Source organism: Chinchilla lanigera, unplaced genomic scaffold, assembly GCF_000276665.1.
Source record: "Chinchilla lanigera isolate Chin_1 unplaced genomic scaffold, ChiLan1.0 scaffold00061, whole genome shotgun sequence".
Lineage (NCBI taxonomy): Eukaryota > Metazoa > Chordata > Mammalia > Rodentia > Chinchillidae > Chinchilla > Chinchilla lanigera.
This window is the reverse complement of record NW_004955462.1, coordinates 11,326,562-11,353,747: the sequence shown is the minus strand read 5'-3', so window position 1 is coordinate 11,353,747 and position 27,186 is coordinate 11,326,562. Positions and strand designations below refer to the sequence as shown.

Genomic DNA, 27,186 nt, shown 5'->3' with positions numbered 1-27,186 from the left:
GTGGTCACTGAGCATTTACAGTATGCTGGTTCAACTCAGAGTTTAAACATTTCATTTTATTCCATTTTAATTAATTTCAACGTAAATGGCCACATGTTGCTGGTGGTTATTATATTAAGCAGTGCGACTCTTGAACAAAAAAGCACAATGTCAGGAATAATAAAATATACCATATTAGCTTAACAGTAGATCAGAGATAGCAAAGAAAGTGTTGATGAACTCACAGATACATCAATGCAAATAATCCATTCAGAAGAACAGAGCAAGGAAAAGATGGAAAACATAGCAAAAACAATTGAGGCAGAGAGTAACTGGTTACATAAGTTCTAAGGTCTTTCATATTATGTGCAATGATAAAATATTAACTCTGAATATATTATGAATAGTTGTCTATTATAATCCTTGGGACAAACACTAAAAATAATTTAATAATAGTAACAAGTAGAGTCAAAAAACTAGTAAGTAACTTAAAATGAAACTCTTTTTTAAAATCCATTAATCAAAAACAACCATAAAAGGAGAAATACATAGCAAACAGAGTGCATAACAGAAAACAAATAGAAAAATAGTAGGCTTAAATCTAGCTATATCAATAATTACATTAAATGTTAATGGAGTAGACACTTGAATTAAAAGAAAGAGGTTTTCAGAATAGATTTAAAAAGTAGGACTCAGCTATATACTACCTATAGGAGATGAACTTTAAAAAATAAATATTATAAACAAAGCACTCTTTTCCCATTTTAATTATTATACTATACAACATCTACAAAGTAGCTAACATCTCTAAAATACAATGATTCCACAATATATGAGTATATGCATGGATATATATATCTAATATATAAATATTTTATACTCAGAATATAGTTGCAATAGTTAATGGTCAAATTTATGTGTACCCAAACCCAGGAGAAACTGTGGAAAGGGTAATTTATGAAACAAACACATCCATCATTGCTTATTTCATGTCTCAATAGGCATTCACTCTGTCAAATACCCAGATGGAGTACTGGGGGTAATCATGTCCAGAAGAAAAAAAAATCACTGCTCTTATTCTTGAAGAATGACCTAAACATACTTGATCAGAAACATTACTGTCCCAGAACTGCTTGACTTTCAATGCTTCTGGAAGGGACCAGCATGACCTTTCCACACAGCCTAGTGATTAGAACAGACAGCATCTCCAGGGCTTTGCCTCACAGATACTACAGCTATGACTCTTCACAAAGAGCAATGGTCTTGCCATTAGAAAGCCTGGCCTGATTCTGCATTCACCACCCAGAAACCAGAGGACAAGACTGTCATTTAGCCTCCTTGAGACTCACTTTGCTCATCTCCAATGAGATGGTGGTGATGATTGCAACATAAAGGGTCTATTCCCTAGACCCTCTAGGCCTTGTTCTGAACGCCTGGACTACATCCCTCTCCTGTTCTCTACATTTACTCCTGATTCTTGAAGGCTCTGCTCAAGTCCACCTTTCTCGTTATGATGTTCCTCAAATGCCACATGTACTAATCTCTTTTATTGTTTTTTCCTCTTTTGCAGTACTGGTGACTGAACCCAGGGCCTTCACACTGAACTACACCTTAGGTACTTTTTGATTTTTTTTTTTTGTTTGTTTTACTTTGAGACAAGGTCTCACTAAGTTCCTTTCATGCTGCACAGAAAGCTAAGTACTGTGCATGCTACTTAAGTTAAATGTCAGTCTTAGCCATGAAGGGAGTTGAAAAGAAATGTGCCCTTCTTTGTACCCAGCAAGTCTCAGTTCTCCTCTCAGAAGCCCTGGGCCACCCTCCTGGTCTGCTGAGGAGCAGAGTTACATCAGGAAGTCCCAGGAGGTCCAGTGTAACCTTCCCAGGCTGGCCAAAAAGCAAATTCCCATTCTAGGTATACCTGGATAGACATTTCTTAAGTCATAATTATTTTTTTACCTTAAGTTGTCAGTGACATACCACTCTTTTTATTAGAAAAGTTTTACTGTGAGTTCCAGGTTGGAGGAAAACCATTTTATGTAACTTAGAGTTCTGAAACAGGAAGGCAGAAAATGGGCTATAAATTAGGAATAATTTGCATTGATTGTTTAAAAATATGGTCTTTCATCTTTTGGGTTCTCAATGCTGATTGCTCATAATTCCACAAGGTACCTTTAAAAAGACTCTTAGAAAAGTTGAGAGAAACTGTAGGTGATTTCAAAAATACAAATACAAAGAGATGGGTGCTCTTGTATATGTATAAATATTCATACAATGTGTGCATAAGTTAATGAATGTTATAGTAACATTTAAAAATTAGAGCATACATGCATTCTCTAAATTACTATTCCTGTAGCAAACAGACTGTTTGGACTCCTCTCTGATCGCGTTTATGAAGCTTAATTAGCAAATTAGTAAGTCTTGTCATGACGTATACATTCCAAGAGACTAGGCCTCCATTAACTATGAAACCTAGAAAGTTCACATGTTTTCTGAGTGCTTCAAGAGCATTATTTCTTCCTGACAGCTGTGATGAAGTCAGTAAAACTCAGGCTTTGGCTTACCAACAAGTGATCACAATTATCAAAGAAGGGTAAGCAAATCCTACTTAACAAATCTGCTAATTATATTTCATTTTAGGGTTAAGATAACAGATAAATACTGGATAACCACAGTTGCAGTTTACCAGTCAGCTTATATAAGCAACAGTCGTAAGCAGATTTCATCTGTTTTAAAACTCCTTGTTCTGACATCAAGCATTTCTTACTCTTTGCTTTTTGTTGTTTTTATTTTTTTTCTGGAATTCAATTTTGTGTTTTTACTTTACAAGGCTCTGTATCTACTTCTATGTCCTTTTAAAATATTAGGTATATCCACTGAGAGTCCTTATAAAAGTAATGCTGAGGTGTAAAGGTAATGAAAGAAACAAACTTGTGGTAGGAGAATAAAATTACCCATATGGGCATACTCTACAATTGGCTGGTATTGCTAAATGAGTGAGAAAATTACTAGCGTAATTAGCTACCATTTACTGAGGATCTTTACTGGATGTTTTATAACCATAGATAATCTTTAATCCCTACAATGTGGAAAGAAATATGTCCTACCTTTTAGAAGAAAAAAAAAGAAGACAGTCTTCAGACATTATCAGAGATGAGATTTGAACCCATGTCCTGGGAAGAGAAGGGAGGGCTTATCTGTGTATCTTCTTGCCTTCTGTTCACATAATACTATTCTCTCCATGGGAAAATGTTCCCAATATTTAACATTTTCCCTTTATCCCAAATCCCTAACTCTTAATCATTGGAGGATCACAAGCAACTTCCAGGATCTGATAAAATCTATGAACCTTCTGCCCTAGAAACATTTTCCCTTTCTCTCTCTCTCTCTGAGTTATTCAATGGATTATTAATAGGCATCCTAAAGCAAAACTCAAGGTTAAAAATCTCTTTTCCAAAGACAAACCCCAAATATCAACACTGCTGGTTTTTTCACTTAACTGCTTATACTTCCTCCTCCCTTCTGGCTTCTGAGGAAGTCTTTAAGGAATAAAATAATGCCAGCTAATAAGAATATAACCTTCCCCACATTAAAAAAAAAAAAACCTTGCTGCCCCCTGTTCCCTCCAGCAATCACCCCTCCACAGGCCCACCCACCCCGGCCCCAGGTTCTAGGAGGTGGAACATTTGCTTCCCCAAGCAACAAGTCTCACTAGTTATTCAAGAAATGCAAATTAAAACAACTCTGAGATTCCATCTCATCCCAGAAAGAATGGTTATTATCAAGTGTTAGTATTAACTGTAGTGACAGGTCCCAAGGCCGAGGTGCCCAGAGATAAAAAAAAGGAAAGTAGAACAAACAAGAAAAACAAGACAGCTAGAAGTGTGGGTTCAGGGGGCTTACAGTCCCTTGGACTGCTGCCCTGATCACTCATCTCAATCGCCTTTTATTAGAACCAAAAATGTAACTAAGATCAACAGGAGAAATTCATTATCCCTTTCCATTTCTGCCTCTCAGCTGATGGTAACCATCCTCGGGTGAGCCTTCCATGCCCCGCACCACGTGCACTCAGCACGGCTGGGGATCATAAGCCAACCATCAGGAATCAATCAATTACCAGTCACAGTCCTATCCCCACAATCAAGAAATTAATTGATAACAAATGTTGGTGGGGCTATGGGGAGAAAGGAACCCTTCTCTACTCTTGGTGGGAGTATAGACTGGTGCAACCACTGTGGAAATCAGTATGGAGATTCCTCAAAAAACTAAGACTAGAGGTCCCATTTGACCCAGCCACTCCTCTTCTGGTATTTTCTCAGAAGAATTAAAAGCATCATACCACAGCAAAATATGTGTACCCATATTTACAGCAGCACAGTTTGTAACAGATAAATATTGGAAGCGACCCAAATGCCCATCAACCGATGAATGATAAAAAGATGCAGTTTTTTTATATATAATGGAGTACTAATCAGCCATAAAGAAGATAAAATTGAGACATTTGTAACTAAATGGATGGACCTTGAGACTATAATCATAATGAAATAAATCAGACACACATGTAAACAGTGAAGTATCTCTCCGATGTGAGAAACTGAAAATGTAAATAAGAACAAAAATATATAATAGATATTGTGAAACCGAAAGAAACTGTTCAAAAGGAAAAGGGAACTAGGGAAGGAAGAGGGAGAAAGGAAGGAAGGGGAAAATGAGAAAAGAAGGATAAAATGAAAACTGAGCTTTGTGAACAGGGAGGGGAAAGGGGTTTGAAAGGAAGGGATGGGAATTGGGGAATTGGGGAAAAAGAATGAAGATATACCATGTACAGGTACAATTTCCCTGTAATGAATGTGATCATTATATATACCTAAATTGTACCGATAAACTTAAATGAACAACAAAAAAAGTCACTCCTCCAACACACTCACCATCTCCGCACAGCACCTCCCGCACCCGGCTCAACATCAGGAGATCAGCCTTCTGCCTTCCCTTCCCTCCACACCCTGGTTCAGTGACTCCCGGCCTTACACAACAATCACTAGTGTCTGTGGCATCCCAGGCATGAGATCAGTGAACAGAACAATGATCCTGTGTTCATGGAGTTTACAGTCTGATGGGGGAAGCAGAGAATATACTTTCATATTAAGAAGTAAATTACAGTATTCATTCGGAGGTGATTCACTGTCTGGGAAAAGTAGAAATATACAGAAGTTAAGGGGAGTGTAAAAGGGAGCTGCAATACTAAATAGGTGGTCAGGGTAGGAAAAAATGGACATCCCAGGAAATGAAAGAAGAGGCAAACTTGTGACTATCTGGAGGAAGACATCTTTGTTTATTTTTTTCTCCTTATGTAGAATGTAAACTCCATAAAAACAGGGATTATCTTTTTCTTGTGGTTCATTTCTGTACTCCACATATAACAACATCTAGCACCTACTAGGCGCTTAATAAATTTCAGTTAAATAAAAAGGGAGTGAGTTAAAGTTTAACTTTCAGTTTTGTCAAAACAGAGGTTTGAAGGCTGAGGCAGGAGGACTGCTGCAAGTTCAAGGCCAGCCTGGGCTATAAAGTGAGTTCAAGGCCAGTCTGAACTGCATAGTGAAACACTATCTCAAAAAGACAAAGCAAGGCAATACAAGGCAAAAAAGTGCTGAGGTTTGAAACAACTTTAATTCTTACTCTAAATATAACAATAACTTTAATTAAATGGTAATTTCAGAACATAGACAAAAGAAACTGAGCCAAGATGAGTTTACCTTCTAAAAGAGAATGTCAAATATAATAATAATCTGAATTTCCCCCTTAGAACAACCAAGTAAGGAATGCGCATCACAAAATGAACAGTAGAAATAAACATCAGTAAATCCGATATCAGTTGTGGCGAACCTATGGCACATGTGTTATCCTGTTTTTCTTGTAGGACAAAAGATGTCAATGTAGAGTTGTTTTGTCAAAACTAAAATCTCAGTATTCAGGTCTATTTGCAGTGTTGGCACTTTGCAATAAATAAGTGGGTTTTGGGTTACAGTTTGGCACTTGGTCTCTAAAAGGTTCACCGTCACTGTGCTATACCAAAGAGGGTTTTAAAATTAGAAATTATCCTTGAAATCTAGGATTTCTAAACACTGAATGACTTACCACCGAGGCAGTCAGTAGGGTACATTTTCTCTTCCCATGGCCCCATGGTAAGACAGATGCCACCAATCTGGAAAGTGACAGCCACTGTACCATGGCATCTTTCCGCTTTGCTGGACTCCTACCACAAACGTGCCTTTCCCAGGCACTCTCCCAGGTGGTGTATCCTGTACTCATGTCCTTGAGTTTTAAGCTTGCTTGTGACTGATCACCTCAGTTACTTGTCTGTTGGTGTTGGTGAGTCTAAGGGTGTAGCTTGGGTCCCCATAGGAATAAGAGGAGTGGACTCAGTTCCCTGGCCACAGGTGGCACTGCAGACTTCACGCACTGATCCCACTTACACATGACTTCACTCACACCAGGAGAGAGCATGTGCCTGTGGGTGTGCACACGTGTGTGTACATGTGTATGCACTCAATAAAAGGGCAACTCCAAGCACATGTTGCATGTTCGAGGAGGCTGCAAAGGACTGTGAGGATTAACTGGCCCCCTTAGGCACTGTGACAACTTCAAGCCAAAACCTGGACATACTTCTTCCCATAAGCTTCTCCCAAAACCTCTATTCAATTCTAAGATTGAATAGGCACTATCTGAATGGATGCCACCTGACTGGAAGACCATAAGCAGACATATCCTCTCTGCTTTTTGTCCCCAGAAATTAGCACAGTCTGGTATGAGTCAGGAACATGAGCTCCTTGGATTCCACAACATGTGACTTTATTGATGGTGAGTCTTCCCATATTATAGGTAATGTGAGCTTTGGAACCTTCTCTTCTCTCTGATTAACTACCAATGTCAAGGCAAAGCTAAAATCACTTCACCGTAACAGTCCAACCTCCACAATACTGCAATCATTAAATTTTTAAGGGAGCTCATTGGGAAAGTCCTTTAATCCTTTAATAATTGAGTTGGGGAAACAGACCAGTGATGAAGAGCATTTACCTGAGCTGATATTAACTAGGTTTGGCTACTAATGGCTTTCCAACAGTCCCACTGTGTCCATGCTGCCATTTAAAAGACTGCATTCCATTTGGCCTTTGCTCTTTAACTGTCAACAGGGAAATTGAAAAATAATACATCATTAAGTATTGCAATTTGTATTACAGTTCTCCACCTAAGTCTCGCTTCTAGCACTACTGAGTTCAGTCTAAACTAAGCCCTAACAACCAGTTGACAAGTAGAAAAATTCATTCCGTGAATCAGCTAGATGGCTATGATATCAAATAACCCATCACTAATATATTTTCCACTGAATTTACTGGCCATAGAGGCATAGCCATTGGAACATACTCAGCTTCCTTGGCAACATGAAGTTCAGTGTAATTCCCTTCTAAAGTAGGAGATCTGGTTTATGACCTGTACTCCTTCTCTTTCTTGGGGTCATGAGGACTTGACAGCCCTAGACCCGAGGAAGAAGTCCCACCCAACTGTACATTGTCCTCCCAGAACCCATCAGAACACAAACATTCCACCGCTGTCCATCATAGAGATTTCATGATGAGACTCCACACCTCTGAGAGCGGAAGGTAAAAGCACTGTGGTAAGTGGGATCATCTTAAAGAGGTTAAGCAATTTGCCCCTGGCCCACCTAGCAAAAGCAAAGGCCAAAAACAGGATTATACCTCAAGGATTCTGAAAACTTAATGTTTTCCACTTGGTCACTTCAGCCTCCAGTCTTGGAGAGTGAGCACAGGAACTAACTGCTATGGTTTGGGGGTATCCCCCAAAGGATTATGTGCTAGAAGCCTGATCCTCAGTGTAATAATGATAAGAAATGGTGGAACCTTTAAAAAGCAAGATTTAGTGGGAGGTAATTAAGTCCCTGGGGGCACTGCCCTTGGGCGGGATTAATGTAATTCTTCTGGGACCCAGCTAATTCCCACAAAAGCAAGCCTGACCCTGAATCCATCTAGCTTCCTGTCTCACTATGTGACCTCTTCTGCATATGTTCCACCACTGTGATATCAGCCACCACGAGGACTTCAACAGAGGCCACACAGCTGGGGCCCCTTGATCTTGAACTTTCAGCTTCCAAAACTCTGTGAGCTAAACAAGTCTCCTTTCTTTATAAAAGTTCCACTGGAACTCGGGTATTTTGTTCCTGTAACAGACTAAGACACCAAGGAGATGAGAGCATAAAAGTGAACAAAGCACCAAGGTGTGCACAACAAGGAGGATGCTGTCCAGGTCCTGAACACCCTTTTGTTGAGAGTTCTCCCAAGTACCACAGGAAGCAAGAGCCCTTCAACTGAGAGGCGTGTGGCTGTGTCTTTGCCAAGCACAACCGGCCTGAGGAGGCTGTAAGACTTGTCCTGGGGAGCTGGCAACACGGTGGTATATCCTGGACCACACTGTGGCCAATTAAGCTCTGCCTGGCTTAGGAGCAGAAACAGAGAAGAGATGAGTGATGTGTATACTAAGACTACTATGGACAAAGCAGCAAATGGGCTGGGCCCTTACTCCACTGCTATTCCCAGGTCCATGAACTTCTGTGAAAAGCAGATGCCCTGAAGGAAAGCATACCCACCTCTGCCAGTTCTGTCCAGTGATGACTGGTGCCAGCTAAGGTACAGGGAAATACACAAAAGATCAAAGGGGCTGAATGGTTGAAAAGAACAAAGCAGGAGCAGAACCTGTGCCCTGATGTGTCCGTGACCCTTCCCCAGGTATCTCCCCTATCAAACAGATGTTTGTCTCTCTGGTGGATCTTCAATCTCCTCCCTCCCCTAACTATACTCACCTTAGCCACTTATGACTTGGATCAAGAAGGTCCCCCAAAGACCTCATGTCTTCTTCAGTGGGAATTTTAAAAGATGAATGAATGAAGGGGACCATATAGCTGACTTGCTATTGGAAGGTAGGCCTGGTCAAAAGAGGTGAGTCACTAGGGGTGTAATCTGGAAGGGTTTATCTCACTTCCCAGATCTTTGCTCAGCTCTCTGCTTTCCGGCCACCATGACATGAGCGGTTTTTCTCCATTATACCTCTCTGCCATACCATTCTGCCTTGGAGCCAGCTGACTATGAAACTGTGAGCCAAAATATACCCTCTTCCTTTAGGTTGTGAGTGTCAGGTGTAATGTCAGATGGGAAAAAGATGAAGACAACCATCAGAGAGACTCAGACTACCCTACCCTAAAACATCTTCCCTTTGTCCCGTCTCTGCCCCAAGTACTATCTTTGGTCATCTTTTCCATCTTTTTCTATTATCTTATGAGTTGGCCTCACTTCTTATACTTACGGAACTTTTTACTCGACAATCTACAAAATGCTCTTCTGTCCCCCATCCCATGACTCCAACAAAACTAGTCTCTGTAAGGTTACCAATAACTAACTGCCAATTTCAAGAGCAAAGTGGCAGTCCTAGTTCTCAAAATTCCCCACCACTGTCCTGTTTGCCACTGTTCTGTTGTCCTGTTTTCCTGCTTCTGCCATGCTATTCCAGATTCCCCCAGGGCTCCCTGACAGCTGTGCTCCACAAAGCTCCATCCGGGGCCCTCTGCTCAATCTATGTATTATCCCCTTGGGCATTCTCCTCTTCCCATATTTATATGGTAATGTATTCCAAAGACTTGTGTCCAGGCTGGTTTCCAGATATTCTTTCATGGCTCCCCTTTGGCCATTTCCACCAGAACATCTCACCAGTAATTTAGCATATCCAAGTTGTTGTCATTACCCAGCTCTCTCTACCCCAAATTCCCATTCTACTCCCTCAGTTCCCCCCATAAGGTATTGATAAGATGGTCACTTTGTCCTTTCTGCACATCATTGGACCTTTTCTCTATTAAAAATCATGAAATCCAGTTCATCCCATGTCAGGAATGTCTTCTAGATTCTGTTTATTCTTCCCTTCCGAATGCCTTCACTTTAATTCACATCCTTATTCTCTCTCATAACTCATAGCAGCAACTGTATAACTGGTCTACCTAGTCTCTACCCAGGTTCCTACTGGTGCCCTAGCTTGCCACCAGAGTCACCTTTCTGGAAAATAATGGCCATTCTATTCCACTGCTGAGAAGTCCCTACTGGGTGCTTGCTAACCACAGGATGACTTGGACAGTTTTTTGCCTGGTACACATGCTCCCTGCTGTTTGGCACTATTCCCCAATCCACAACCAGCTCTACTCCTAATGCACCTGACACACTGCCCACCACCATTTCCACAACTTAATGACCACAGGGACCAACAGGCTTCCTTTGCAGGACTCCCTCCATTTACATGTGTTTCTTCCTTTACTTGGAATTCTCTGTCTTCTCCCTTTTGCCTACATTCTCATGTATTCTCTGAGAGCTAGTTAATATGTCACTTCAATAATTCCTGGCAACTTGCTGGCTGACTAATTCATGTAATCAACATGCCTTGTCAAATGCCTCCTATCTGTGAAGCACTATGTGAGATGCTGGAGATAAGGTGTTAAAAATCAAAACCAAACCTGAGAGTGCCTTCCTTCATAGGGTTTATGATCTAGTAGCACAGAGAAGAAAACTTTATCTATAAATGCATATGCAGAGATATTTCAAATTGTGACTAGCACTATGAAGATAATTAATAGCACATGGTAATATAGAACCAAGGGATTTAGATAAACTGATTTTCTATTCTCTGACCATAGTGTTGTTAAAACAAGTTTACTCTTTTTGAAAGCATCTGTTTAGTTTATATCTCAGAACAATCTCTGCTAGACCATCAATATATCAGTGTTTTCTTTCATTCATTTCAACATACTTGAAACATATAAGAATTGAACACAGAATTTAATAATTAAATGAATAGATGACTTAATGAACCGTTTAAAATCTATTTTATCTTAAATTTGAGAAATCCACATACAATCAGGTAAAGTACATTATTAGTGTATTGCCTGTAATCTCTAGTTTAATTAAACACTAGTTTACAAAGATTAAATTCAGACATTCACTTTATCTCTCTAAAATTGACTGGAACCAGTTTTAAGAGAACAAGTAGCTTCTGAGGTGGGAGAATAATGCAATATAGGAATACTAGTTTTCCAGTCCAGCCAGGGCAGTCTCATCCCACAAATAAGAGAGATGTGAACAGCTCTGAAAACCAGCCTTACACTGACATAGCAAGTCTTTTCTGGCTGAATCCCAGACTTGTTTGAAACACAATACAGCTGAGAAGAAAACTTGGAAAGGTGTTATCCAAGGAGGGGACGGACAGCTGCTGGTTGGTCCCAGTGGAAGCTATGCCTGGAAGGTTCTGGACCTGATTTAACAATTCTGCTACCAAATGTTCAGACAGGCTCTCAGAACAACAATCACCAAGAGCAAACCTTGGGAGCTGGACAGAAGGACACTGGATGCTGTCTGCCTCTCTGTCCTTCTGTTCGGGAGGAATGGTCACGCAAGATGATCAACAGAGACCAAGGCAGATGACACGGCTTAGGAGAGGAGGGGATGGGATGCATTTGTGAAGGAGTTTGAGAAACGTGAGAAATAAGCATGCACCGCAGCATACACACACAAACACTTAGGCAATTCTCAAATCCTAAAAACTTCCCTTAAAAACCACAGATCCTATAAACAGCTGCCCATCAGGAGGCTGCCTAAAAGCTCAAGTATCTGGCAGGTGGGGACTTGTTTTCTAAGAGTTGGTTCAACAGGACAGACTGAGAATTGTGATCTCATTGGGGTGTGAACACCAGAATTCAAGCAACAGATTGTGTGACTTAGTAGAAAGGCCACTGGACTGGGGGTCAGCAGCTGGGAACAAAGTCTCAGCCTCTCTTTTAACCAATAGCCTGACATTGGGCAAGCTATTAAATTTCCCAAGCCTCAGTTTCCTCAATTATAAAATGCAAAAATGTCTCACCAGCAACTTTCAAAAATTGTTGTGAAGATTGATCTCTATCTAATATACATGAAGCTTTCCTTGAAAATCAAAAAGAATAAATATCTTTAACAAAAAAAATCTTTTATAGCATTTTCTACAAGCCAAGCATTGATTTGCATGCTCTCAAAGATTAATCCAAAATGACCTAAGCAGGTTGGAATTTTCATTTTAGAGAGAGAGAACAGGTAAAAGCTAGTGAAACCCTTACCCAAAGAAATACACCTGATGAACCACATAGCAAGGATTTTATCCCAAACCCACCAATTCCTGAGTCTATACTCTTAACTACATAATGTGAAGCTGCTATACGTAGTTCCTAAGAATGCATTCAGGGTTTCAGGCACATAAAACAACAATATGTAATCCCATAAAGTACTCCACATTTTTCTGAAAGACTTTTTGTGTTCTTTATCTTAAATTCATCCAATAACCCTAAGAGGTCACTAATATTCTGCTCCTGCATACAAATGAAGAAATTGTGGCTTGAACACCTTTTGACAATAACACATGTGTTTTGAATTATTTTTTCAATAATGGAGAGAGCAGTATAGTCTCCAAACCACTTGTGTCCACCTATCCACCCCCTTCCATCTAGGGACATAGACATTTGAAATAGGAAGTCCTAACCAATAACAAAGCACAGAGAAAACAAAACCCAGAAGTTGAGACACTATAATCATGGCTAGCCTGACAATGAAACAAGGAAGCAAATAAAGTGTTATTTGCATTTAGCCCAAAATCATCTCAACTATTGGTCCATTCTAGAGTATGAAATTTTACCATAAGACACTCCTTCCCTTAACTGAGCATTCTTCCAACAGTAAGAACAGCATATTATCATGTACATCCCAATGCGAATTATGTCATTACTTCGTCTCCAGTTGACAGCTAGCTAAGAGTAAGGCACTGGTCTGCACAGAATAATTTGAAATGTAAAAGGTCACAAGATGGGTTTACAGCACAAGACAAGCAAGAAGGCAAAGCTGAGTTAAGGTCCTAAAAATAGGACAAGAAAATCCAATAGTATGGTGGTTGAATCCAGGGATTTGGGGTACACAGAGCCCTAGGAGGGAAAAAAAGGAAGCAAGCAAAACTCCAGCCCAATAGAAACAAAAAAGAATTTCCTAGAATATTCTTCATGCACTTACATCTTCTCTGGATCTTCAGTCTATCTCATGGCACTGAAGATCTGTGCACACGTCCTGGGAAGATGGCGGCTGTCACTACCAGGGAACACATGCATAAAAGGAATCCCTGTCACAATGTGAGAAGGGGCAAGAGGAGAAAGGGTGAGGGGAAGCCAGCAGCAGGGGAGGACTCTCTAGATGGTTATGTTAAAACGGATTTGTTCCAGTGTCAAAACCAGAAAACTCTCCCCTAGAGCCAGCTTCAGGCAAGGAAGTCTGAAAGGCAGAGAGGAGGTGGATGCTATTAAGGAGGCTCTGGAAAGCTAGCTGAAACAAGGGGAGGAGAAGCAGGCAGATGGCAAGTGTGGCCATAAAAATCCACCTCTAGACTCTGATGAACCAGGAATGCCTGGAGGATACCCTGAAACTGGGCTCTACAGTTGGTATGAGTCCTAGACCAAAGGGTTCCCAAAGCCACCCTGATTCTCTAGGGCAAGGACAGCTCTTTTTTCCAAGCATCACAGTACTCGCCCATGCCTAGTTCTCTCCAGTGACTGGGATAGGACCCAATGACCACCGCAAACGCCCTTTTCCATACCACCACCAGCTCCTTTCTCTGGGCCCCATCCTGGGGAGAAACATCAACCTCGTCTCCTCCCTGAAGCTGGTGGCCCCAGGCCAAGCTGGCACCAGCTCCCACCCAGGCTCAGGCTGTTCTGGTGCTCAAACAAAGACATATTCGGACCCTCCCGCAGAGAGAAAGGGGACTGTTTCTAGGCCCAGAGGGAGCTGGCCTTAATCTGCTGCACAGTGAATGACAACAATGTTAAGAATGAAAATATGGTTTGGGGGAATAGTCCCCAGGAGCCCAACATTTTGGTATTTAAAGGAACTTTAATGAGCTTAAGAAGCTAATCTGGAGTTCAGGAGGGGGTGTTTTGTTTTGTTTTGTTTTGTTTTGAAAAATCCTTTTAAAAGCTCCTGAGGCTTGATAGAGAGGAGGCAACCCAATTGTGAGTCTAGGAATGGCTGCTAAAACTGAAGGGGCGGGGATGGAATGAGGACAGGAAGCTGCCCCAAAAAGCTCCTTTGCAGCAGCAGAATCTGGAGCTCAAGAGACACAGGATGGGCCCTCAAAGAGAGAAGAAATGCCATTTCCAGAGAAGCAACAGCGGGTTGAGAATGAATGATGCATTTACATACTATCAGAGTGCTGACCAGGCTTCTCACATATGACTCCTTCTGCTTGTTTACTGTTGACAGCCCCAGCCCCAGGACCCACCAAAACCTACCCTTTTGTAATGGCAAGACAAGTCCAGGAGCTGTCAAGGTGCCAGCGTACTCAGACAGGTCTGAAGGGACCTTGAAATGGCCACCCAAAAAAGTAAAGTTCACAGAGCCATGCCAACTTAAGCAGAACATCCTTCACCAACTATTTAGCTAAGCCACACTCCATAACTGGGACGTCACACGCCAGGGCTAGTATTTAGTACACGTAAAGGCTCATTAGTTTCCCTGAAGTAAGAAAACTGAAACAGTCCAAATAGTCCATATGGACAGCTGAGGGGGAAAAGCAAGGCCATCGAAGAGACAGAGTTTAAGTAATATTTTATGCTTGCAAGAGTCAAATTAACAGAGTTCCACAGGGCATAGAGAGTGAGGGTGAGGCAAAATGGGACAGGGCCAGACGTGAAGTCTAAATACAGCACATGGCCCATTTCCAGCAAGGCTGAATGCTCATGGTATTTTTTGTATGGACAGACTTTCTCGGGAAGATCAGAGAAGACAGTCCAACTCACAGAGGCCAGATAGCTCTGAGAGCTCACCTGTTATCTGACAATAATGATACAGCACAAATCTAATGACATAGAAGCCTATTGAGTCAGAAGCCAGACATATTTGCTGCTATCCAAAAATAGGATCGCCAAACTGGAATCTTGAAAAGCTGGAAGAGACCAGATTATTTCATGTGACTTCAGTACAGGACCAGGAAAAGCATGGTCTAGTTTGTATTTTCAGTCATCATGGCATTATGCTGTAGTAACAGGGAATCTGACAGTGGTTAACATTAGAGTCTAGCAAGATGATTGGGCTTGTGGATGGTTTGGTAGACTTCTTCTTCATTGGGAAAAAAAAATACAGAGGTAGTTTTTCAAAATCCTGTTTTACTACACAGATGAGACTATTTGTGACAGGACCAAATATACCCACAGGGTAGGAAATGGATATAGGTTTTGTTTTATTCTTTACATAATGTCTCCACTAATACTCCAGTGTTTCTGCTGCATTCTAATTGCATCTGCTAATGCCAAGAGAAACTTAATCCCTATCCTAAGTCTCATTTTATTTATTTTCAGTAGTATGAAAACAAACATGTAGCAAGATTACAGTGTTTACGCCTCCTTTTTAGCCACTATAGCTCTAATCCTCCTGCTAATTAATGCCAGGGCCATGGCAATTTTATTAATTTCATCTTAGTTAAAAATATACAGGCAGATCATCCTGCTTTACTAAAATAACAATCTGACATTTAGAAGGCATTCATTTTATTTCGGCAAGATGGTGGGCTAGGTTCCACTTAAGACATGACAAAGAGACACAAAGCTGCAGTCAACACTGGTCAATGATAACATAACGAACACTAATTGTGCTAAGTCGATGAAAATGCCCCATATCATGCTCAGCAAAGAGACTAAGAAGAAACATAAATCCTCAGGAGCACTAAGCCCGAATCTTTCCATCGTAGAAAACAGGCCACTCTAAAAGGCACAAGGGAGGAAAGGGTGTCTTTTCTATGTGCTCTCTGATATTTGTTTCAGAACCTTTTCTATAGTCTGTTTTTAAAATTATGAACTTCCCCAACCAAGTTTGGAAAGGCTGCTGGCAACAGTCCTGCTCTACTCTTCATAGAATATTCTGGAAAAAAACACACAGGGTGCTTCTGAGGGGGTCTCAGGCATGTTGAGGATGGGACACAGCTCTCCTGGTCTTCCCACGTGGGGGCCTTTCTGCTTCTGGGAAGAGCACTCCCCATGCACCCCTCAGCCCTCCTCATCTTGCCCCAGAGCGACTCATCTCCGCACCCCTCTCTGAAGCAATGACAGAAAATTTTAAAATCCATGTCCAAAAGAGGAAAGAAAGAAAGAAAGAAAGAAAGAAAGAAAGAAAGAAAGAAAGAAAGAAAGAAAGAAAGAAAGAAGAGAGAAAGAAAGAGAAAACTGAAATAGAGCTAAGATTCATAGTTAGGGAAGAAATTATTTTTAAATCTTTCCTCTGTGGATGTGATGGAACTTTTTTTGCTCTCATAATTCATTTCCTGGTACTGTACAATTGTATTTAATAATCAAGTTGACACGATTCAATGTTGGTTATTTTGAGTTTATAAAATTCAACAACCACATTTTGTAATATGCATTTACTCCAAGAAGCTTTACCATATTGCTGGTAATGTAAGGACTATTTTAAAGTTTTGTCTATCTTCTCGCTTCTAGATACTATAGACCAAATAATCTCTTTGGCTATAAAAATACTTCATTGATGATTTAATAATCACCTCAGTAGAGAAGCAGTACTTGTTCATTATCACCAAAACCTCAGAATTTAAAAAGCAACAACAAAAAGGCCTCCCTGGAATTAGTCTTTTGATGAATACAAGACATTTAAGTAAAAATGAAACTGAAAAGACAAATAATGAGCTATCAAAGCAGATACTGGCAGTGAAATAGAACTATCCCAAGCTACTCTCTAGCCAGGTAGATGGCAAAAGTCCCAAGACTCTACAGTATGCAAAACTGGATAACTTTTTAACGTGTCCCATTTATGTAAGGATCAAAAAAACCCATAAGCCTTGTCTAAAAAGCAATGCTCATATCTCACTTTGCAATTCCCAGAATACTTTTAATACTTACTTCTGCTATCTAATTTTATTTCAGATTTTCTAAGACTTAGATTCTACGAAAGTCTTACCCAGGGACCAACATATACAAACAGAGAAAACACCTCGGAGCAGGGAATGTTTCCAATCACCCTCTAAAATTAAAACTGAAAAAAAAGAGATAAGTCCATCTGCCCAAACACAGCCATGGCCCGTGGACTGTGCTCATTCTCAGCTAAGCCCCCTGCAATTTAGTGCAGACATCAACTTATTACCTAGCTGTATTTGGATTTTAGTATTTCTTAAATTTTATTAGGCCAGGAGTGGGGCCAACAAAAGATAAAATAGAACAAAATTCTAACACTCACCTCTGTAATTTCATCTGTGGGATCCTTTTATGAGTAACTGCATGCCCAATTTTGATCTCCAAGTAATGTTATAGCAATAAAATCAAACTGACTCTTTACACACACACACAAACACACACACACACACCCCTCCTATACTACCTTGATAAAATGCAGAATGGGTTCATTACTGATCCTAATAGAGCATATCACCTAAATCACTTTCGCCTCAGAGCTGCCAATCAGCAGGTCCAAAGAAAGACACAAAGGAAGCTCTAAGGGTGATAGCCGCTTTCCCCTACTTCAGACCCTTTCTTTGGAAAACTGGTCTCCTCCAACAGGAAGGAAAGAAAACATCAACTGGCCCTATTGAGGAAAGGTTTCCTGAGGCCTGAGATCTGCTGACATGTGAGGAGTTATGATGTTGTGGGAACAGCCCCGATGACAGCGAAACTGTCCCACACCGCTCCTAGCATGTCCAGAACAATCCAGGGATAATGATAAACTTCATATGTGAAGGGAGAGGGCCCCGGCTGGCCCACCGAGCTGCTAGGCACATGAAAGGAACAATATAAACTTGATTTAAATGTGGGCTCCCTTCCAGAAGCCTTAATTATCTATTGTATTACCACATTCCCGTTATTCAGCAGTTTCCTCTGTCTCAGAGTGAAATCCAACTATAGCATTTGCTTGGACCAAATTCAGGGAAAACTCCAAACTAACCAGATCACAGAGGACCCCATGAAATAGGGGACAACAGTGATATAAATAGAAGTCTTCTAAGCTTAAAAACATTTGGATTGTCTGCTAACTTTCAGCGACACTGAAGGTAATTAAACCCAGTTTTTAAACACCCACACTTGCAGCACCCGGATGTGTTATATCACAGAGTACAGCTCCATCCATTTTTTAAAGTTACCTTCCCAGCTAATTTATTTTTCTTTGATCATATCACAAGCACTAAAAGTTGTCCCCTACTTCTGAATTTCTGGATGTTCATAAATCCGTATTCTAAGTGTTGGCCTTAAATACTTATTTGTTTTGGGTGATCAGAAGATAAAATAGTCCTAGGGGTGTCAGAATGTGTGAGACAAACAGTAAAACATACTAAGGTTTCAAATGAGTGGCTGTGTGTGTCCAAGCTGCCACTGTCAGTTCTGTTTTTTTTTTTTTTTAATTAGAAAAATTTGAGTTTCTGAGGTCCTGAAGGTGTAACAGTTTGTTGATAGCATAGAATTTTCACTTTCTAAGTGGCGGCCTGCCACCACGGCTATGCAGATAATAATTCAAATGGGAAAGTGTCCCACAACCAGAAATGCACACACAAGTGACTGAAGCTGAATAGGACAAATCCACTTTGTTAATATCATGACACATTAGTTATATGTTTTCTCATCTGAATGTATAGAAATAGCAGTTGAACCTCGTTAATTTTAAAGACAAGAATGCTGCACGGATATTCCCTTTTTTATTAAGCATTCCATGATCATTATTGTCCAATCACTGCACTCCCTTCTCACTTTCTTTTCCATTTATCTTGTCTGGCCTCACTATGTTAAGAGATCCATCCAAAAAGGCAAAGCTATTTTTACTAATGTATCAAAAGAAAAAAATGTTCTCTGCCATTGTATCATGACAATGTCTGAAACTCAGTTACATCCCTCTTGAAGATAAATACCTGGTCATTTCCGGCAGATTCTGGTCAATGCCTACTGCTAAAATTTAAGAGGAGGAGGTTCTCAGGAAATACTGATGGTTAGCAAGACACATACGGAAAAAGTGCTGGGCTTCCAGACCTCCTGAAGGCAAGCTCTGAGATTATTTTTCTATTCTTTCCTCACCTAGCCCAGTGCCTTACAAACAGTAGCCTGACGAAAGCTTTTGAATAAAGGAATTTGTCCTAACCCTATTTTTTTTAAAAAAATCATCTCTTCAATCTCTCCTACAGCCAATAACCATGCCGACTAATACCATTAAGGCTATCAAGTATATTAAAATCCTGTTTTGTTGGAAGAAGAATGGGGTTGGGGTAGGGGATTGTGTAAGAGAGAAAAAAGAATTTAAGAAAGGAGTAATTGAATTTACAAAGCAATTGATAGGCTGAGCACAGACTACTACTAATGATAGTGTGCCATGAGCTAAAGACATAAGCAGATCAATTTTGGACATGCACATTTCAGTAAATATTTTAAAATTAAAATTAAAACCCTTCATTGTAACACCAACACCTCTCTGAACAACATAGCTCACACCCCTCTACAAAATCTTCTTGGTTCAGGCCAACAGCTGGCAAGTTGATCCCTGCAATTTTCTCTTTGCAGAAATAGCCTTGTGAGGGGAGAACTGACCCTCCTGGGCTAATAAGCCCAAACCAAACCTCCAAACCTAGAGGGCTGTGATGGGAGGGACATTGTTGTGTTAAGTACTTTACAACAACTGTTTCTTCTCCTCTTGACACAGCCTGACTTCCTTAGAGAAGATTTGACTGGCCAGACAGCTGTGTTGACCCTTAAGCCTTCTTTGATTTGTGATTTTTTTTTTTAACAAACAGAATAGAAATGCACAACCCAAATCCTTTCCTAAGTGCCAATTCTTCTGAATTTGCTCGTGTTGTGCCTGAAGGATGTGGACATTTCAGTAGCCTATAAGCAGAAAGATAAAGAGAGGGTCCATACAATACTGAAAGCTTTAGATGAGAAGCAAAAGAGAAAAAAAAAAGGGAGCAGTCGACCTTTATCCGAAGGCGGTATTTAAAGTTGCGCGGGCAATGTCTGCTAGTTACCTAAAAATCACTTTTCACTCAGACACTGGCCTTGAACAACCAAGAGCAGAAACAGGCATCCCTTCTTTCAAAAATATTGACCGTAATGATCACTTTGTGGTCATGAGGAGGTTTTCCTCGGGTATATATTTCTGTATTGTCCACCTCATCCAAAATTGAATATATGTATATATATGGATATAGGTATAATATCTGTTCAAAACGGCCACTGTTCGCTGCACATGAGGATAAAATTCAAGCGTTTTACAACAAAGGAGCACTGAGTAAAGGCATTTTCTGTGTTGTTACGGGGTCTAATCACTTTGTCGGTTTTTAGTAAGTCTCACAGCCCGGAGGAGAAGGGAACGAAGAGATTTCTGTTCTTCCCCAATGCTTTTTGTCATAGAGCCCTCTCCAGTACATCCCCTTTCATTGTGTGTCCTTAATAACGTTACAGGAACTGATTCTCAGGCACACTAACCCTGCTTTGATTATTCTCATAAAGTGCTGTCCCTTTCACTCACGAGTGACAAATGCTGAATTCTCCTGCGCGTGCACGCGCGCGCCCATACAATCAACAGATTCCAGTCCGAACGTACAAAGCCAGAGATCTCCGTTTCAGCCACTTTTTGTTTCCTCCAAATCCTCCAAAGTCCTACGAGGCCAATGTCCCCAGATAGGATCAATTTTTGCAAGAACAAGTAGTTCCCTCTTTTTCCTCCGCTGAGTTTCTCCACTCCTGCCGGAGGAGAGTAAGGAAATTCTTCTAACTCCCATTCCCTTAGGCATCACAGAGCCCTGGCTTCCTTGTATCCCACTTTCTTAAATACCTGCCTCCCTATTCTCTTCCAACGCGCCAGAACGTTCCTGTGGACGGGAGGAAATTGGACTCGCTGCGTGGCAGAAAGCACACTCAGATGGGAACTTGGGTGGAGACAGGTCATGGAGCAGGGGACTTCAGGTCAGGCCCCCACTTCTGACCTAACAGCTCTTTCTCCGGAAGACTTTGGAGAGACACGGGAGGAACAAATGCAAGAGGGAAACGCGCACGGGGGAGGGGGACAGAAACCATGGAAATCGTGGGGGCGCTTCAGCCTGAGCGCCCGGAGTAAGCGCAAGGATGGTGTAGACACCTGGGAAGGGTGGAGTGGGACCAGTGACTTGGGTCACTGGCAGCCGATGGGGAAACCAGTGAGGAGAAGGGGTGGGGTGTGCCTTAAAAGAGTCAGAGGCTCGTAGATAGTGGCCTCTGGGAATGATGAGTCGCAAGGACTAAAACCTATGGGAACAGACAAGGAACTGAGCAATCGCTCGCGCTGCTGCGGGGCTCCCACTGAGGTAACCCGCGCTGGCACAGATCCCTGCAGCCCCAAGCGGTGCACAGGACGGATGAAGGGGAGATCTACGTGTCTGGGCATGCGACTGGGTGCCTCTTCCACCTTCCAGAAGAGCACAGGGACGAGGGAGGGCAGAGCTCGCAGCGCGCTGGGGACGCCGCGGTGGCGCGGCACTTACTTCTCATAGTCGTACTTGCAGTAGAGCTTCTTGTCCCGGTAGAAGCAGGTGGTCTCCAGGGGCTCTTTGCAGGAGGCGCACTGCACGCACTGCTCGTGCCAGAAGCTGTCGTTGAGCCGCAGCAGAAACCTGTCCGAGATGACCCGCTGACAGCCCTCGCAGACAGACTTGGGACTCACCGCTCTGCCTGCAGCCGCAACAGACGTTCGCGGGTGAGCCGTTGGGCCGGCCAACCCCGCCAAACCCGGCCGGACCGACCCCTAAAGATCGCTCCACACCCCTGTCCTCCACCCCAGAAAGCCGCCAGCACCAGCCAAGCCAAGACTTGGAAAAAGTCAAACCAAGTAGCGTTTCTAATAAAGAGGGAATATGTGAGACCGTTTAAATTCTAGAGAGGGTGGTTGGACATGAATGAGTGGCCTTTAATTTTCAAGCGCACCCACTTACGCACGCAGGAGTGTGCGCAGGCTGTAAAATTAGTGCACAAATAAATTTGTGCACCCAGATTTACCATGTCGTAATTCTTAAATCACTCACTGTGGTTTTAATCTATTAACTATTTTTAAAGCAGAGTAAGTAAAAACAACTTGTCTGCTTCTTCTTTTGTTAAAACGTCATGGTATTCTTTTTTGTTGTGGTTTTGTTCTGTTTTAAAAAGAAAGCAAAATTCTCATTTCTTCCTAAAACGTCCCATGGGTACAGGAGGAAAAAAAAATACCATCTTGTCCCGGACAAATCCAGTATTGTTCAAACCAGTGAACCCCAAACTGCTGAGTCTTGACCAGCAAGCAAATTGTACATGGGTTTTTTGTAATTAAGAAATGTCAAAATAGACTACTGGAAAAGAGGGAGTGGGCAGAGACACTAAGAAGGGTCCAGGCAGGGATGGCGCAGGTCGGGAGCTTTCAGCAGCCCTGCATGGAACGAAACAGACCCCGGAACCCCACCCAAGGCATTCGGGGAATCTCCAAACCACCCCCCTCCATGGTCTGTTTTATTCCTTTAGTGTGCGGGAGAAGGAGAGCTTTTATTTCTGCCCTCCCCCCACGACGCCTGGTCACCCTTGTTGGGACTTTTCACAAGTATTTGAAGAAGCTCTGTCCTGCCATGGTACTCTAGCTCAAGGTGTCCCAACATCTGACCTTCCTGCATTTTCCTGCTGTGCTTCTGTTTTTTCCCTTTAGGAACTGGGCCACTGGCTTGTAAGGGGGGCTCAGTCACTTTGGGAATAGGTGAAGAAATTCTAGGGGAAAAGACCAGATGATTCCCAATTGTAAAATTCTCTTCTCTTTCTGCCCAGTCTCAGTAGTTCTGGGTCACGACCCCGGCACTGGCAACTAACATAGGCCGGGTGGAGGGGACCAGGTGAAAAGAGAGGCGTGCTGGATATCTCCGGGCCAGTGCCCTCCTGGGATGTTGGACAAAGTGCCCACTTCCCCAAAAGGGAGACTGAAAGAAGAGGACGCACGGTGCGTGATTTAGTTTCCACTGCAGTGTTTGCGGGTAGGGGTGAAATTTTTTTCTGGATATGGTTTCTCCAGATGAAATGTCTCCTCGTTTTCTGCCTGCGTCTCGCTTTAGCGGTTTTGAGTGAGCGAGAGAAGAAAGAGGTTTAAACGACAAAAGAAAAAAATCCTTCTTGGTTAAAAAAAAATAGATAATAAATAAGTAAATAAATAAATTGTACTTTCTACAATCTTGAAAAGCCCCACGGGCGGCATGAGAGAAATCTATAGCAAGAATCACTGGCCTGCGCTCCGGAGGACGCCTGTGTGTCACTCTTCTTGGTCCCCAGACTCGCTGCTGCTCCTCCGCGGCTGCGAAGGGGTTGGGGATGGGGCGGGGGAGCCCAAGGACCTGAGATCCAACTTCAGTTAATTAAAGCCGAGGCGAAGGCCCCGCCGCGAGGGCTAATCCCCGGGCCGTGCTGCCCACCAGCCCGGAAAAGCCTCTCGCCATGCCCAAGACTGAATTGAGGCTGGAGTTGTTGGCAGACCAGAAGCCGCCTCGAACTTGGGCACTCCTGGCCTCGGCCGCGTGTGTTCGCCCCTAGGCCCCGAGAAACCAGTGGCATTTATCTGCCGTCGATCAGTTCCATGATTAAAAAATGCAGCCCTGGGTAATTTTAATCACTTGCCACTCAAACGCCTACGAAGAAACTCTCCCGCCCCTCGTGGCTTTGGGGAATTCGCTGCCCCGCGCGCGTGAGGCCCGTGGAGACTTGTTGGTGTTATTGCTTAGGGACAGCTCAAAAGGACTGACAGATGCAGACTGGGACAGACGGAGTGGGCTCGACTACGTGCGTGAAGAGGGGCTCCATTAACCCCGTTGCTGATCAAGAAGTTGGAATCCAGAGCTCTGACCTGGCGACCGGGCGTGCGCCCCTGGCGCGTGGCCCTTATACTCACCCAGCAGCGAGGAGAAGGAGGTCGAGGTCTCAATTGCGCTTTGGAAGTTCTCCTCCATCTTCAGGCCGTCCAGCATGTTCGGGCCGGGCCCGGAAGACCTGTAGGGAAGAGGAAAAGATGCGTCTGGCCGGTGCCCGTTGGGAATCAAAAAGCTGCTGTGCTTCTGGGAGAGGACGGAGGGAGTGTCCAGAGCGACCAGAATGAGCCAGGAGGGTAGAGTCCAGCCAAACGAAATGCGGGGTGGGAGGAGAGAGACAGGCACAGTGAACTGTTCTGACTGATCTGATTTCACTTGAAGTCAACGCGTTATGTACTTAGGCCTCCGCCCCCCAACTGCGTTTCTTCTTCTGCCCGTCCACCCCCACCCTTGTCTCCAGGTTTTCCATTCTGAGACCGACTCCGCCCCAGCCTATACTAATGTGGGCCCTAGGGACGCATCTGCAGGAACTCAGCTACTAGGGAAGGATGAAGATAAGAAGAGGCGCTCTCCGTGGCCAGGCCCAGACACGCATAACGACCACCGCTACAGCCCGCGCCCGGTCCCCGCTTTCGGCCCTCACCTGCCTGGGGTCGGAGACTGGCAGAGGGAGGAACTCGGAGAGGTCCCGCTTGCTTCCGTACTCCTGGCGTTGCGCTCTGCAGGGGGGCGCGCGGGAGTGGGCGTGCGGGGCGCGCGGGGAAGTCCTCCCGCGGGTGGGCCAGGGCCGGGAATGTCTGCAGGAGCAAAGGAGTCGCCTCGGGGAGGAGCCGCGGCTGGCCCGACTCACTCTTGGATGCATTTCAAATCAACTTTCCGAAACACGCCCGCCCGAGCCGTGGCCGAGGAGCCCGAAGCCTTCCTTACCTGATGGGCGAGCTCACTCCCGGGGTCTGGAGCACAGTGAAGTTGCGGGACGCCGCGGGAAGCTCGGGCCAAGGCCGGCGACGCCCCCGAGGCTGCAGTCGGAGCAGCCGCCCCTCGCCCCGGCGCGCCCGGAGAGAGCGGGAGCGAACGCCTGCCTCTGGCTCCGCTCCTCCGCGCGCCCGGGCCGGGCCGGGACGTGGCCACGAGCGGCCGGCCTTCTCGGGACGTCCCGCCAGCCCGCGTCGCTGTTCAGGGGGAGAGGAGGGCCGGATGCTTCTCCGAGGCTAGGAAAGAAGGCGGAGGCCCGGGTCCTGGGTGCAAGTCGGCCCTGCTTCTCTGGGGCGGATCCCGCGGCTTCTGACAGCGGCCGTGGCGCTGCGCGCGGTGGAGGGAAGGGGTGGGGTGCGCAGGGCGGGGGGGCCGGGAGCTCGTCCCGTGGCAGGGCCGTGGTGCTGGATTTCCAGGCTTGGTTGCGCGGCCCACCTCGTGGCTACAGCCCGGTGCGCCCCTCTGCTGCTGGGACCTCCTCCAGGGCGCACAAAGTTTCCTCGCCTCCACGTGGAACAGTTACCTTGCGAGGCGGAGACTGGGCCTTCGCGTCCCTCTCGGCGCCGACTGGCAGCGCGCGCGGGCGGGCTGGTTACCTGTGGCTCTCCGGTTCCGGCAGGGATGACTGCCCGGCAGTCCTTCGTCCTCGCCAGCGCGGGAAGCGCCTAGCGCAGTTAGCCGCCTGTGAACAGCCGGCTCCTCAGGCTTTCATCGCCTAGGGGCTCCTGCAAGTTACCAACTTCCTTCGGGCTGGAAACCCATTCGCTGTGTGCAAACACCCCAGGACCCAGGGCCAAACCTTGAATACTGCTCCTGGGAGAGATTGGGTGGGACCTGACCCCAGAGAACCAACTTGTGATGGCAGGAAGTCAGCTAATAGGACATTCTTAGGGAACAGATGGGGTGGGGGGGTGTCACTTCCCTATGCCTCCTAACTTTAGCATAGAGGAAAATTCTTCACGGTCCAGAACAAGGTCTTATTATCTTCCCTTTATCCCTGGAAGAACCTGTCCCCAAGTGGTTCAAGAAATAAACCGTAGCATTGGGTAGCATTTGTCTAGCATTCATTTTGTATCAGGCTTGGAGGCATAGTCAACTCATTTAGTCTTGACCTAGGAGGTGGAGACTATTACAGTATCGTGATATTACAGATGAAGGAAATGATGCACAGAATCTGTGAAATCCATGCCCCGTCACCAGAATCCCATAGGAAGGTCCAATGCCATGGAATTCCCTGAGTTCCTAAACTGAACTGAACTGAGTTCAAACTGATAGGCACTTTGACCAGGTCAACCCAAGAGGAGGAGAGGACACAGAGCCAGGGCTTTCTGTGCCCTTCTCCAAGGGCAGTACCACTTCCCAGTTCTAAAGAAAAAGGACCAAGTACCGGCAGCCATTCGCTCCCAGGTGCTTAGGAGCGGTGACAGCCCCACACTTGCCATTAAATGTTCTTTCACCAACAGCACAAACCAAACACTCAATATAACTTCAGAGAAACACGAGAAAAGGGCAAAGAGTTTAATACCTTAGATTTGAATGCTGCTTTTATAGTTTTCAAGGTACTTCCATACACATGATTTGCCTTGATCTTTACAACAAACCCGGGAGGTAGGCAGAACAAATAGTTTTATCCACTGTTTCAGATGAATCTTTGGGGCTTAGAGCGCTCTGACATTGCCCACATAGCTAATGGCAGGTCTCCTACCACCTGACCTTTGTCCTTTCTGCCACCCCAGGGACAGCAGAGTGTGAAAAACTAGATGGAAATGATAAGTATTCTTCAGGTTATATATAAAATAGAAGAAAAGTAGAGCAAATATCACCATGAGGAATTTTTTTAAAGTGCCCAAAGAGAGTTCTGATTTCACTAAAGATCTTGAATTTGTGACATAGGTTTAACAAGTGATAAGAAGGTTCTCTTCCGCAAATACCCTGAAAGGGAATAGATTTTCATTTGATTTAAGACCCACATCTTCCCAATGGTTCTTGCAGCCTGATGAATATCGATGGGGCAGGTTTGTGGTGGGACTATCTTTCCCCACCCGGCTTAGGTACTTTGGGTGGGGACTGTGTCTCATTCGCATTATAAATCCTGCTGTTCTTCAAGCATGGTCCTCAGGCACAGAGACATGGTTAGCAAGTGTCACTTCCTGGGCAAGGGCTGAGTGGACACCTGTCTATAACAGGAGGCACTGCAGAGGAACCAAAGGGCCTCAGGCCCATTCCCTGCTCTGCCACTGAGTCCTGGCTACCACTGCTCATCTCTGGCATTAACCCGGCCACTGTGGAATGGAAGGG

The 27,186-nt window shown here is 44.0% G+C and overlaps 1 protein-coding gene across 3 annotated transcripts in view; it reads right to left on the bottom strand.

Annotated features, from left to right (window-relative positions):
• Positions 1–25,165, bottom strand: part of Lmx1a (LIM homeobox transcription factor 1, alpha) — a 155,856-nt gene extending 130,691 nt beyond the window's left edge. For 2 of the 3 annotated variants that reach the window (XM_013521355.1, XM_005398249.2), the window contains exons 1-4: positions 24,841–25,165; positions 24,557–24,710; positions 23,997–24,094; positions 21,589–21,775 (exon numbers count right to left, since the gene is read on the bottom strand). In XM_013521355.1, the coding sequence (XP_013376809.1) occupies positions 21,589–21,775; positions 23,997–24,072 (263 nt within the window). In that variant the 5' untranslated portion in view covers positions 24,073–24,094; positions 24,557–24,710; positions 24,841–25,165. Of the gene's footprint in view, positions 1–21,588; positions 21,776–23,996; positions 24,095–24,556; positions 24,724–24,840 lie in introns of those variants that run through there. The other variant, XM_013521354.1, reaches the window with a different exon arrangement.
• Between the last annotated feature and the right edge of the window lie 2,021 nt (positions 25,166–27,186).